The sequence below is a fragment of the Phasianus colchicus genome, chromosome Z, assembly GCF_987193195.1.
Source record: "Phasianus colchicus chromosome Z, bPhaCol1.hap1.1, whole genome shotgun sequence".
NCBI classification, from domain to species: Eukaryota; Metazoa; Chordata; class Aves; order Galliformes; family Phasianidae; genus Phasianus; species Phasianus colchicus.
The window spans coordinates 71,238,314-71,252,590 of record NC_143476.1 but is presented as its reverse complement, the minus strand read 5'-3'; the positions used below and the strand labels follow the sequence as shown (position 1 = coordinate 71,252,590).

General features: G+C 37.0%; 1 protein-coding gene across 5 annotated transcripts in view; it reads left to right on the top strand.

Annotated features, from left to right (window-relative positions):
- NLN (neurolysin) overlaps positions 1-14,277 on the top strand; it is a 36,712-nt gene that overhangs the window by 7,416 nt on the left and 15,019 nt on the right. For all 5 annotated transcript variants that reach the window (XM_090132091.1, XM_090132092.1, XM_090132090.1 and 2 more), the window contains 3 exons: positions 5,078-5,334; positions 6,778-6,926; positions 12,979-13,086. In XM_090132091.1, the coding sequence (XP_089988217.1) occupies positions 5,106-5,334; positions 6,778-6,926; positions 12,979-13,086 (486 nt within the window). In that variant the 5' untranslated portion in view covers positions 5,078-5,105. The remainder of the gene's footprint in view (positions 1-5,077; positions 5,335-6,777; positions 6,927-12,978; positions 13,087-14,277) is intronic.

Below are 14,277 nucleotides of genomic sequence, written 5' to 3'. Positions count from 1 at the left end.
AAACTTAATTGCTTTGCTCATCTTTGCAGCAGTTATGTTGGCTGCTATATTGCTGTAGTAGAGTATAATAAAAGTTGTCCTCCTTTCTAAAATCAAATTGTGTTCATATTTTCCAGAAGCAGCAAGTAATCCAATTTTAGATTTGTTAGCAAAATAAATTACCTGATGTTGTAGCAAAAATAGCAGTGATTGCAGTTTGCAACTTAGAAGCTTTGTTTTCTTTTTAAAAATCCTGTTTTTAGAAGTCACTATAAGCTTTTACAGCTTACACTGCTTTTGTTAGAAATGGTCATTAATGACAGCAGTCATCTAGAGGCTTTTTTTGCACAACTAAACTCATGCATCATATGTATTTTCAGGCAGTGGTGCAAGCTTAGATGGCTTTTGGTAATCTTCTCATCCATTTTTTATGCTAGCATAACTGTTTTGAAGCTACACATTATGGATAAACAGAAAAAAAGCTTGGCCTGGTCCATTTTTTTGTCTTTTTGTGGATGGCACTAACAGGTATGGTACAGTCATCATACTGGAGTGAAGGGATTCCATCCAGAGGGTCCTGGATGTGCTTGAAAGGGGCCACGCAAAACTCATGGCATTCAGCAAGGCCAAGTGCAGTCCTGCACTTGGGTCAGTGCAATCCAAAGCACAGGCATAGGCTGGGGGGAGAATGGCTTGAGTAAGTCTATCGAGAAGGACTTCAGGGTGTTGGCTGATGAAGAATTGAGCATGGGACATTAGTGTGTGCTTGCAGCCTGGAAAGCTATATGTACTCTGGGCAGCATCAAAAGAGGAGTGGCCAGCAGTGTGAGGGAGGGGATTGTCCCCCTCTGTTCTGCCCTGGTGAGGCCCCACCCACAGTAATGCATCCAGACCTGGGGCCCCCAGCGTAAAAAAGATGAGGAGCTGTTGGAGTGGGTCCAGAGAAGGGCCATAAAGGTGATCAGAAGGCTGGTGCAGCTCTCTATAAAGGCAGGCTCTCTGTGAGCTGGCCTTACACAGCATGGAGAACAGAAGGCACCTCATTGCGGCCTTCCTGTACTTAAGAGGGCCTTATGTGAGAAGTGAGAAGGACTCTGTCAGGGACTGTGGTGGCAGGGCAAGGTGTACAAGTTCTAAATATAGACTTTGTTTAAATTAGATGTAAGGAATGGTGGTGAGTTATTGGCAAATGTTGCCCTGCCCCTGGAAGAGTTCAGAGCCACGCTGAGTGGGGCTTTGAGCAACTTGTCACTGCCTACAGCAGGGGAGTTGGAAATAGGTGATATTAAAGGTGTCTTCCAACAAAAGCCATTCTATAATTCATTTTTCCACCTGTATGTTATCTTGTCCCTTTTTGAAGTATGATCCTGCTGGTAGTTATGCTGTCATCACAGATGGAGTCATGTGCAGGGCAGAAATAAGCGGCAGAGGATGGAGTGGGAAGGAAGAGGAATATCTTAATGCTGAATGTGGACCTTATCCGCAACCCATGCTTGTTCAGATATGTCAACAGTTCTGCATTGCACTGCAGACAATTAAATGTAATGTCTGAAAGATTGAACTGGTCAGTTCACGCACTGGCAGTAGCATATCTGTGGCCACATGGGATAATTGCAGTATGCACGCAATTTTCTTAACAGACCTACATTTGTTTATTATTCTACTTAATTTAAACTGAATCATTTTCTTATTGCATAGTTAGAGTAATGGCCGGCTCCTCTATAATGCTGCTGCCATTTACCAAAAACAATCCTTTTATATAATAACTGCAGCATGTTGCTTCATTTACTTTTTGAAGAACAGTGCTTGCTACTTCATCTAGTTCCTACTATTATTAATATGATTTATTTAATTTCTTTTCCAGTTTGTATCTCGGAAGTAAAGGTTTCTCTCAGTGGCACAATTTACAGTCACATTCTAATAACATGACAAATAAAGCTGCAGTCTTTGAAACTTTATTATTTTAGCAATGTTCTCCTTTCTTGTCTTTTTATATTCTGTTTAATCTTTAATTTTACATTGCTATCGTTTCTATGCTTCTCTCTTGAACAAATAAGACATTCTCAATTTTATTGTGTGATATTTGAAGTTTTGGGCATTTGGTTACAATTTTAAGTAAACAACAAATATGAAATACTAATCCACTTAAAGAAACAGCTGGAATAAGATTTCATCTGTGCACATAATTCAGTTGCATGTGGCTTTTCATTATTCTGATGTGAGTCACATTGGCCCAAAGTACGGCTGGCAGCAAGGTAACAGTATGTGTTTTAAAATGTCAGTTTGAGTTGTGTTTAATGGTTGCATATAGTGATTGTTTTTACTTGAAATGTTGTTATATCATTTTTGAAAGCCCACACTGGTTTAGTGAAGGACTTCTGAGAACTGGCTTTGTTCTACATGAATGCCTGCTTTGCATCAGGAGGAGGCAAAGTATCAGCACTGCAAAACAAAGCCAGTTTTCTGTGTCTACTTGTCTCTAGCGGGTATGGGCAATCACTTGATGGCATTTTTGCCAATCATTTATGAAGCTATTGATTTTTATGTGTTCCACCATGCAATTATCTGATCTACAAAGAAAAATCAGGTGGTTTAATCTTTTTTTCTGTGCTTAAAAGAAGTGCTTGCAGCAATTAGGGACTCTTTATTAATTAAATTTGCCCAGCTTTATTAATTGAGCTTGTTTGACAGGCTGAAATTAAATGTTGCCATGATTATTTAATCATTGTTTCTGGGACTATGTTGTTGGACAGTAGCTATTTTCTCTATGTGAAAGTAATGAATTACAGAAAGCTGTAGGTTCCCTTCAAGAATAATATCAGCCTTCTATCCTTCACCTTCGCATAGCCATCAACTTTTATTTTTTTCAGGTTGTTGTTTTCTTTTGATTCTGCTTCATTTCTATTTTGACTTTAATTTGGCACATTTATATTCCTTCTGACAACCTTTGGAGGGTGAAAAGGGCAAGTTCAGAAACTGCTTTGAGGAGGTTCCCCTTCAGCATCCATGAGGCTGTGTCAGAGGTGCAGTGTGTTGAAGACTGACATACCACAGTCCAGTGGGAAGCAGACTTAATGAAGTGCTGTTCTGTAATAGATTCAGGGTAGAATTCAGTAGTTCTGGATTCTCGGAAACTATTTCATTCTGAGATTGCTAACACTTGTCCTTTTGTTTTCATGAAAGTAGCTTCATTTATTAGAAACTTCTAGATGAGATTCCAACTTGCAGTAGTCCAACAGAGAAGCTGGTGACACATTAATGTCAGATCTGAGTTTGTACTGGAGAGAGAGAGCAGAGATGGAAGGAATGCTTTTTATTCAGGCTTTGTTTTCAGAGTTTGGTAGTTAATATTACAGATGGTTATATTTCTGTATGCCAGTAGAAGTTAAAAGGAAGCATCTTGTCTACACTGGTATGGGAGGATTTGAAGAAACGATAATAACAAGGGGAAAAAAATCTTAGCATAAAATGTAGATTAGGGATGTTGCCTTTCGTTTATGTCCTATATAAATAACTTTGACTAGGCCATATCTAGAAAAGATACCTCTTTTAGGCCAGTGAGATCTTTTATTTGAAATCTTTCCTTCAAACAGAAGCTCTGCTTGTGGCTCTTCTTGGGTTGCTAGCACTTTGCTGATCTGCTTTGCTTTTCCTTCAGGCCACTATTGCCTATCCTTTTATGTAAGCTCTCTGTAAGCACTATTATGCCAAAACTTTGTAAGTACACAACCAGACTTGTGCTACAAAATTAGGGCAGGCAATTGACTGATGCTAACAGAAAAACAGTGTAAAAAAAAACCAACAACAACAAACAGCAACAACAAAAACATCCTTTCTAGTAATGAGCAATCTGTGTGTTCTTACATTTCTTTACTTATGTTTGAAAGTCAAAAGTTGTCATTATTACCGTAACAATATATTATTTTGGTTTTCAAATTATGTGAATGAAATTGGAAGGCAGATAATAAGCCTCTGCCATCCAGAGCTGTACTTACTAACTCAGAAATCTGGTCCTTGTTACTTTTCTGAAGGTATGGGTTGGTCTCTTAAGATACTAAAATCTGTGGCATTCTACTTCATGAATGCAAGCCGTCTTTTAAGTACTATCAATTTGTTATGTCTTTCAGCAAATAATTTATATATAAGTGAGATATTACTCAGTGATATGTTTTTGACTGTGGGTTTTTGCTAGCCCAGTTTCAGTCAGCTGCCCAAACCTGCCTACTTCTCCTTTATACAGCAAAGCTGATTGTTGCTTTTTTGAGTCCAGGGAGGTGGGAGTGTGGAAGCCAGTATTTCCAAAGCCAGTCTATTTTTAACTTTTATTTGGATGCATTGATTTAAGATATATCTTTTTAGTGTTATCACAAAAATTATTAAAAAGTCAGCCAGTAATTGCACTGCACAGCTATGATCATCTACATATGTGAATTGTTCTGCTAACTAATGCTGAATTATATGTGATGTATACAAATCAGGATTGATAGTATGTAAATTGCAGTTAGCTTGCATCTTCTTCTGGCATTGGAATAGAGCAACATCTATAGGAACTACAAAAATTACAAGCAAATATTCAACAAAGTAACAACTAGAAGTTTTCTTCCTATGAGTGTTTACGTGGCAGACATGTATACAAACATGAAATTGTTATAGTGAACACAACCAGACACGGTTGGTTTTTTTATCTTATTGTATGAATATTTGTAGCTCTCATCCATCATAATCTGCAAATCACTGTAGATTTTATTCCTAGTTTCAAAAATGCAAATATTGTCTGTAAAGTTTCAGTAACTGAAATTCTGTTTTTCTTAGAAGATTAAATAGTAAATCAGTGTATTTTTTTCAAAGTTTTTTGCCTCTGTCTCATATTTGGCAGTGTATGGAAAATGGTGTAAGACAAACCTCTGACTTACCTAAAGTTAATTTTAAATAATAATAGTTGTGAATGCTCCTGATGGACAAGTAACATATGATTTTAAGTAGAACTCTGTGTAAAAATACTTTGTGGTTGCTAAAGGTCTGCTGCGTATTTAATATTTACTATAAACTTTCTCATGAACTGGAGTTTTTCTGCAAAGATCTTTTTTTCTTCTTTCAGGTCCATTGGGCCTCGGCTTTTGTTGAGAATGACATTAGGAGCAGAAATCACTAACCAGCTCAAGGCTTCTTCATACATAGCATCAGGTCGAAACCTTTTGAGATGGGACTTGTCACCAGAGCAAATTAGAACAAGAACAGAAGAACTAATCAGGAAGACAAAACATGTATATGATGTTGTTGGGAAGCTTAATATTGAAGAAGTGACACATGAAAATACTGTACGGGCTTTGGCAGATATAGAAGTGGAATATGCAGGTTAGTTATGCTTTCTGTGATTTTTTTTTTCCCCATAGTGCATTTTCAAGCCTGATAAGCAGTGCCTATCTCAGTTGCTGTAGAATCTGGCTGAGATGAGCAACTCAAATGTAACAGTGGAAAGACTGATAAACTCTTATTGGAGAAATGGTAGTGGATGAGAATGGAGGAATTTTGTGAATCCTTTTTCAATAAAAGAATACTTTACCTACACACTTTTACATTATGTCCTATGAGGACTTGAAGCAGTACAGGAGAGGTATTGGTCTTGTGACATCTAGACTGTTCTGAACAAATTACCAAGACCTTCCCATATACGGATGCAGTGTATGGTCAAACACAAGTCATTCAGTTAACTTGATAATAATTCTCAGAGGAGATGGGAACAATAAAAATATGTGGTGGCTTTGTTTTGGAAAACCTGTAATACAGTGGTTGCATGTTTGTAGTAGTCCATGTAACAAAGTATCAAATTCTCTTAAATTCTCTGAAAAAAACCTGCAATTGCAAGAGAAGGCACTCCAGCATGGAGCTCAATCTTCATCTAATAGAAAGGAACAGCCTGTAGCACAAATGATTGTGTTATAATATTAGTCTATTGCTTTCACATTACTTAACTTCACAGTTCGGTTACATCCAGTGAATTGACTGGAATTGATGCTGGCAGATAGACTGACCATTCTTCATCCAAACAGATTGCGGACAGACAAAGTTTTAATTGTATAAATGTATTTGGTATAAATATTTTAAGTCATTCTGCCTATGTATAAACCTCCTTTAAATTAAATTAGAAGGCAAATCTGTTTTATTCAGGATAAAGTATTTATTCAGATGAAGTATTATTTAGTAAGTAAGGTTTTACTTAATCTCAAAAGAATATTCTAAAAATATCAGTAGTTTACAATCTCTAGAAGTTCAGAATACATAACATCTTTTTGTTACCAGATTGTTTTCCCTTAAACATGTAGATGAAGATGGTGATTTGACACTCTACTCTTGTACCAATTAAAAAATAAGTTCAGGACAGATGGGCATGTTTGAAAGATTCAGAGTACTTCACATTAAAAACTAGTATAGAAGCCTCTTTGCCTGCTATGAAACATTGTCAGTCCTTACTTGGAAATGTTATATCTTCCAAAAATCATGTATCCTATTTATACAACCTTCAGTTGACTTCACAGAAGTACAAAGGTGGTAATCAGTCGTAGGTAATGGATTATTTTTGTAAAATGTTTATTTGTTATAACGTTATGCAATTCTGTCCCATGACATTCAATTTTATGTTTTCAACTCATGTCCTTCAAGCCTAATTTAAGCATCTGGTTGCTTTGGATACTTGGTTTTTTTTTTTATCTTCTATAAATATCAGAAGAGGGGAGGGAAGGTTTCTTTGTCCATGATGTTTCTAGCCTTCTAAGTGTTCACTGCCTTTTATTTAAACAGTGGAAAGAAGCATGTTGGATTTTCCCCAGCATGTCTCACCTGACAAAGAGGTACGCTTAGCAAGTACAGAAGCTGACAAAAAGCTTTCCAATTTTGATGTGGAGATGAGCATGAGAGAAGATGTGTTTCAGAAGATTGTTTATTTGCAGGTAAAATTACAATAAAGAAGTATATACGCACAGAGCTTTTCAAGATCCCTGTCACTCCTTAAATTAACCTTGTATTCTTCATCTGCACTGTTTACTTTGTGGTTCATATTTTATTAAAACAGGAAATTTTTATGTTTATTCAAATCTATCTAGTAACATTTAATATTAATATCCAGACGTAATTTAGAGATAATGCAGGAAGCCATCAAATGTGAACCAAAAAAATATGTACATTTGTCCATGGTCCAAGTGTGAATCTTCCCTTTCAATCCTACCAATTTAAGAACTGTTAGTGATGCTAATAATATGTAGGTTGCTCCAAACATAATGCCTACTATTTAATTCCTTGAAAGTTACAACAGGTATGAAGCGCACAATAGCACTATTTGACAGACCAAATTTTCAGCTACAAAACACTCTTCTTCAACATAGTCACCACCATGAGCTATGCATTTTCACCGGTGATGAGCAAAAGCCTTCATACTGCACTCATAAAAATCTGTGCCAGTGTAAGTAGCTCACTGTCACCAGTGCTGAAGTGCACCACCCACTGCCACACTGTGCTCATATCCACTGTTTGGTCTCCATAAGTGTTCCCTAAGTGTCAGTGAATGTCAGTGGGTGCCAGTTTTTCTGCATGGAGAAATTCAGTGACACAGCTTTGCTTCATCTGCACTTCATTGATGAAATGCCTTCTGCTACCATCTGTCACACGACAACAAAATGTAACATAATATTGATGGGAAGATTCAACTTCTACTACCATAGCACGAACACCCACCTCTGACATCATGGCTAACAGAATAAAGCAGAAGACATTACTTTTGGAGCAGGTCTCGTACATTGAAGCCCTATTTCTTGATGTAATTATTTGTACTTTTTGCAGTGTTGAAATGGAAATATGAGTAATATTAGCAATGCCATAGTAAAGTACATTTCAGTAGCACTGTTTTCTGTTTCTGTATTTTCAAGACATATGTTCTAGTGTTTTCTTCTAACTGGATATTGTTATATACATGTTTGTGTAGGTGTTTCATAGCATCATTTTGAGTATTTTCTGGTATGTTTTGACAGACAGTGCCTTATATTGAGGTGTCAGTTACTGGAATCAGTTGCTATTAATTAAATGCTTGATATATTTTATTTTCTGCAATTTTCTCACCCTTCTGTAGTATACACAGATAGATCTAGGGCTAACCTGACATACTTGTGTATTCGTCTGTTTTTAATTTACACGTATTTCTGTTAGTAGCTAGTGAAACTGATTGCTATTATTAACTCTTCACTACTTTCAGTTCAACTTCTTCGTAAGATCATTTTCATGTAATGCTTTCTTTGTTTTCCTTTCAGCAATATTTGACTTATGTAATAGTTACAGTTTCTGTTTAATCTCCCATTAGAGTTTCTTAGATTGCACTTGGCTTAACTGCAGCATGCAAGAATCCTTAGTGTTCAGTTAGTGCTCTAGGGTAGTTACCTGCACTAAGATCTCAGCGTGTATCAACTTCATAACAACCATGAAAGTAGTAATAATACCTTTTTTCTTCAGAACAGTTGTGAAATTGTCAACAGTGGCAGACTGATAGTTTTGTTATTTCCAAATAACAGTACAAAGTCCTTGTTAATTTCTATTAAACCTCTAACGCTTTATCCTGTTGGAATCTCTTAATTAAGAATTCAAGTTCCAGGTCAAAAATAGATTTCAACAAACAGAAATGTTTTCCTGCAATCTTTTCATCAGTTTAAAGAAGCTAGTAAAACACTTTGGCTAAATCAGGCTTTTCATCACCTCTGTGTTCTGTTATAGTTCTGATATGATAATTCAGTTTCATGATCCTATTCAGGGGACAGTTTAAATGCAATGAAGAAAATGAGGCCCAAGCACTTGCACGTTATTTATAATATAGTTGCTCCACTAAAAGGTGACTAAATATGCCAAACTTAATTGACATTTGAGCAAGGACTAAACTTGCATTGGTTCAACTTTATTTAGGAACTTTGATGGTGGAAGATCTGTAAAGTTTTGTATTTAACTTTAAAAAGTGAAAAAAATGTAGCCTTTTTCATTTCTGCATACATAAGGGGGAAAATTCTTCATAGGTTTATGTTGTCAAATATGCCGTGGAACTTACTCTTTAGAAAACTTTTGTTTTGGCATCTGAAACTTGGAATAAAAGTGAATTTGGTGGGGAAGCTATCATTTAAAATTTTCTTACTCTTAACATCTGCACATGTTGGCTAGCACAGGCATGCTTAAGAATGTTGCCAGTCTGCTCCACCCACACATACTGAGGAATCTCAGCTTGTTGTAAACAGCTGCTGCAGTTTTTGCTCATAATATTCTAATTCTGTTTATAATATTCATTTTATTCCTTATTTTGCTTATTTCTCATAGAATAAGGTAGCATGGTTGTTCAAAACAAATTTGAGTGGTGTATAAAATTAACAACAATGACCACTTAAAAACTTCTGGGAAATTCCAAAATTTCATGGTGTAGTATGTTCAAAATTAGCACTTCTGCTGTGAAGGTTGTTCGGTGAACTGCACAGAGCATCCTGACCAGATGGAATTACAGAGATGACTGCAGAGAACGCTTGGCTCCTTGGTGCTCACGGTGGCTTGTCCTTAAAGACCTGACAGGTCTTTCTGAATGTGTACTGTCCTTGACTTAAGCACATCTGTGATGTAGGTAAATTACTCAAAGGCTACCGTAAATACTGGAAGCTATTTAACACTGATATCTTGAAAGTGTATGGAGGGGTATGTAGTCATGTAGTCACCAAGAGAAGGATGTAGAGCTCTCATTTAATTTTCACTCCCTTTTTACCAAAATAATATCTTCCTCGTATTTAGCTTTATGTAGAAGGCACAAATATTCTCTTAAGGATATAAAACTAGTATTTGTGAGTTCTCTCTTTCTTCCTTAAATCTCTGCTGCGTTTGGGCCCAAGAGATTCTCAGTAGTGTGGCAGTTCCACTTTTCAAATGTGCATGATATTGAGGCTGGGAAATCCTTCACAAGGCCTTATTAACTCTGAAACTTTTCAGAATCCTCTGTCCTTAACTGTTGCTACAGGAGTTCATTTTTACAGAGAGTAGCCTGCTCCACTTTCTTTTTAATCATTCTATTTCTGAGCCTTCAGCACAGTAAGCAGAATATAAACATTATTGAACTGACTGTGTCTGTATATTTCACCTCTATCACGGTGAAGTTGTACTTTTTCTGTCACACTAGTCTTAGCTGAAAAAGTCAGGTAAAGGCCTACGTGACAAAAAAGGCAAAATTGCTCCCATTTTTTAAGAAGGGTAAAAATGATGACCCTGGGAGCTGTCAGTCTCACTTCCTTGTAGGGAAAGATCGTGGAGCAGATCCTCCTGGAGGTTATGCTAAGGCACATGGAAGAGAGGGGGTTGACAATGGAGAATGAGCATGGCTGAACCAAGAACAAATATGCCACCAATCTACTGGCCTTCCATAATAGTGTATAGAATCATAGAATCACAAGGTTGGACACAACCTATAAGATCATCTAGTCCAACCGTCTTCTCATTACCATTGCTACCACAAGCAACTGAAACAGATCTCGCAGCTCCTCGTCCAGATGCCTCTTGAACACTGCCAGGGACGGTGACTCCACCACCTCACTGTGCAGCCATTCCAGTGCCTGACCACTCTCTGAGAGAAAAGTTTTTCCTCATGTCTAACCTAAAACTCCTCTGATACAACTTGTGGCCATTTCCCCGGGTCCTGTTCATTGCCTGGGAGAAGAGGCCAAACCCCTCTTCACCACAACCTCCCTTCAGGAAGTTGTAGAGTGCAGTGAGGTCTCCTCTGAGCCTCTTCTTCTGCAGACTAAACAATCCCAGCTCCCTCAGCCACTCCTCATAGAACTTGTGCTCCAGACCCCTCACCAGTTTCGTTGCCCTTCTCTGGACAAGTTCCAGGGCCTCAATGTCTTTCCTGTAGTGAGGGGCCCACAACTGATCACAGTATTTGAGGTGCAGCCTCACCAGTGCTGAGTACAGGGGGATGATCACCTCCCTGCTCCTGCTGGCCACACTATTTCTAATGCAGGCCAGGATGCCGTCAGCCCTCTTGGCCTCGGCACACTTTGGGCTCATGTTCAGCCGAGCATCAACCAACACCCCCAGGTCCCTTTCTTCTTCACAGTCATCCAGCCACTCAGCCTTCTCCTTGTCCTCAGTGGTCACATTCCCTGCTGCATCAAGTATGGGATAAAAATTGTCCTTGGTTCTTCTTTTGCCGTTGATACATTTATAAAAGGATTTCTTATTGTCTTTTACTGTAGTGGCCAATCTGTGTTCAAGTTGGGCTTTTGCCTTCTTAACAGGTTGCCCAGAGCTGTAGGGGAAGCCATGTCCTTGGAGACATTATATTATGTGCAATTGCACTAATGTTTAGTGGTTCTGTTGTAATGCTTCTGTGACTTGTGATTCTTTGCAGCGTAAAGGGAAGGCTTAACCATTCTAATCTCTTACATGATTCTAAAACCAATCTGCACTACTTTTTAGGTCTGTATACAAGGCAGTAGCAGAAGTAGATATTGCTTATGTGCTGTCATGTAAATTATTTTAAAATGGCAGTTGGCAAAATATCTGTTTCAGAGTTGCCATTATTATTTATTTTCTCCTGGAATGCAGTTGGGTTCTTATCTCTTATTGTTTATCATTAAAGAGTTAATTTGCGCTGGTGATTGTTAGTTGATACTCATACACAGTTGTATAACTCTTTCATAAAATTTGCATGTTTCAGTGTTCTTATTTTTTAGATATGCTAGTCATGAATTAACTGTATGTAGGTAAGCTAGTTAGGTTGTTGTTGAGACAAGTCATAACTAATCCCAACAGCTTCCTATTTTAAAAGTGAGCTTAAATAGAGTATGTCCTTTTTAGCAAGTGCTGTAGCTTGCATCTTGTTATATTGTTCATGTTTAGTTAGTGGAAGATAAAATTATAATGTAAAATGCTATTTTATAGCAGTATTTACAATTTAGGATAAAATCACAATTTTCTGAATTAAATACTTTAGCTTTAGTCAGTTGGAAGGAAGACCCTTGTGACGTTGGTCCATGCTCTGTTACAGCTGGTGTCTTGTCTCTTAATATTGGGTGCTTTAGAAAATGGTCATTCAGGAATCTCTGTAACTGTGTAACCAGACGCAGAAATACCTTTTTATTTGTTGCTATGGATTGCTTTGACCAAGAGCAGAAAGAGCTATAGGCTTCACTTTTATACTATTTGAAGACCTTCAGTGAACCCTAGAAGCATTTACTTTTTAAGATTTTTTTTTTTTAATTAATATTATTTTTAATCCCTTCAATTTTTAAGCTATGATATTACCTTATAGCACCGATTTCTGCAAGTTAATGATATACAGAAAAGCTACTTCTACATAAGGAGCTTTAGTATACTGCAATAATAATTAAAAGGGTTCACTTTTATGATAGCATATAAATGTGCTACTTAGGAAGAGTGTACACAGAATATGTACAATGCCTCTGTTCCTGCTTCTGATTGAGGTATTCAGTAAAAGAAAATTTCATGCTACATCAATATGAGAATAATGTTAAAAAGAATAACTTTTTGGAAAATCCTTCATACTATAATTCATGATATTGCATTGTTTCTATGGTGCCTATAGGAAAGATGGGGAGGGAATCTTTTTCAGGGAGCGTAGCAATGCAACAAGGACTGATGGCTTTAAGCTAAAAGGAGGGTAGAATTGGATTAGATATTAGGAAGAAACTTTTTACTCAGAGGAATGTGTGCACTGGCACAGGCTGCCCAGAGAAGCTGTGGTGCCCCACTCCTGGAGGTGCTCAGTGCCAGCTTGGATGGGGCCCAGGGCAGCCTGAGCTGGTGGGGGGGTAGCCCTGCCCACAGCAAGGGGTTGAGACTGGATGATCTTTAAGGTCATTTCCAACCTGAGCGATTCTGTGATTCTGTTCAGATCCTTCTAAATTCTTAGTGTGTGTGTCTGACTGTGTCTGACTGTATTGTAAATTAAATTATGCTGTATTGTCATTTCAGCAAACCTGCAATCTTGAAAATGTAAAGCCTGAAACAAAGCGGTATCTAGATAAATCAGTTCAAGTGGGAAAAAGAAATGGACTCCATCTTCCTAAAGAAGTACAACAGGTAAATATGGTTCTTAGTTTATAAATCAAAGGGAAACTTGTTGAAGAGATTGTATTATTCTTGTGTACTAAGTGTCTGTGCCTATGGTCTTGCTTAATTACCGCTCTAATCTTAACCGCTCTTAGTTCTATGTCCATCTTTTAAACTCTAATTATCATTAGTTTTTAAAATTAATTTGTTGGATTCCTCACTCAGTACATAGAGGTGATATACATGACCTTTTTTTTTTTTGTCCAAATTAGATTCATAACCAAAAGGCTTCTCAAAAACATTAATTGTGAGCCTAAGCTTCAGAAGCACGTATGTAGTAACTATTATGAAGTCACAGATATTTTAATTTCAAATATTAATCATCATTGTAAAATGAGTCCAAGATTTTAGTTCTAGGTAACTTCAAGGGAGCTTTGAGAATCTTGGACCCATTAGAGAAGAAATTAAGCAAGTAAAAGCAATTTTCAATTCTGAAAGTTATAGAAGTATAAACTTGTTAGTGTTTGAGAGGCTGACATAATTTTCTTTAAATTCTAAACTGATGTTGTGTAACCATCAAGATTTACATTTCTCTAATAGACGTTGTCTTTTCTGAAAATAATCATTCTTTATGCACATACTTAAGTTCGTGAAAATGTTGCTTCATGTGTATCTGCATTACCTAAATGGCCACCAATCCTTCCAATGGGATTTTTAAGTACTTTATAAGTAGATAATAGTTGAGCTATATTTAAGTAAAATTTCTACTAATTTTATTCTGTGCCAAATTTTGTGTTTGTTTGATATTTTCGTTACTTGTGATTACAGAGTTCATGTGAACTTGCCAGTAAGGGGCAGTCATGCTATAAAATACATTAGAACATATTTCAGATAGCTGTACATGAGGATTTTAAAGTGAATTTGGAATGCTCTTATCATGTGTGGGTATTCTTTTTTCTGCCTGTACTCTGGTTCAAAGAAAAGTATTTTTTAACAGGTTGCATCCATTTTTACTTGTTTGATACTCTGTGATTTGAGAGAACGTTTTTATACTTACAATTTCAAGTAAAATAAAACAATTGGATGTTATTATGTAATGCTCTCCGAGAACTTACTTGTTTGCACTCTCAATCCCAGTCTCAGTTGAAAACACATTTGAAATTGTTAGAGCACTAGACTCAGCCTTGGCAACTAGATTACTCAAGACAAAAGAAGGGTAAA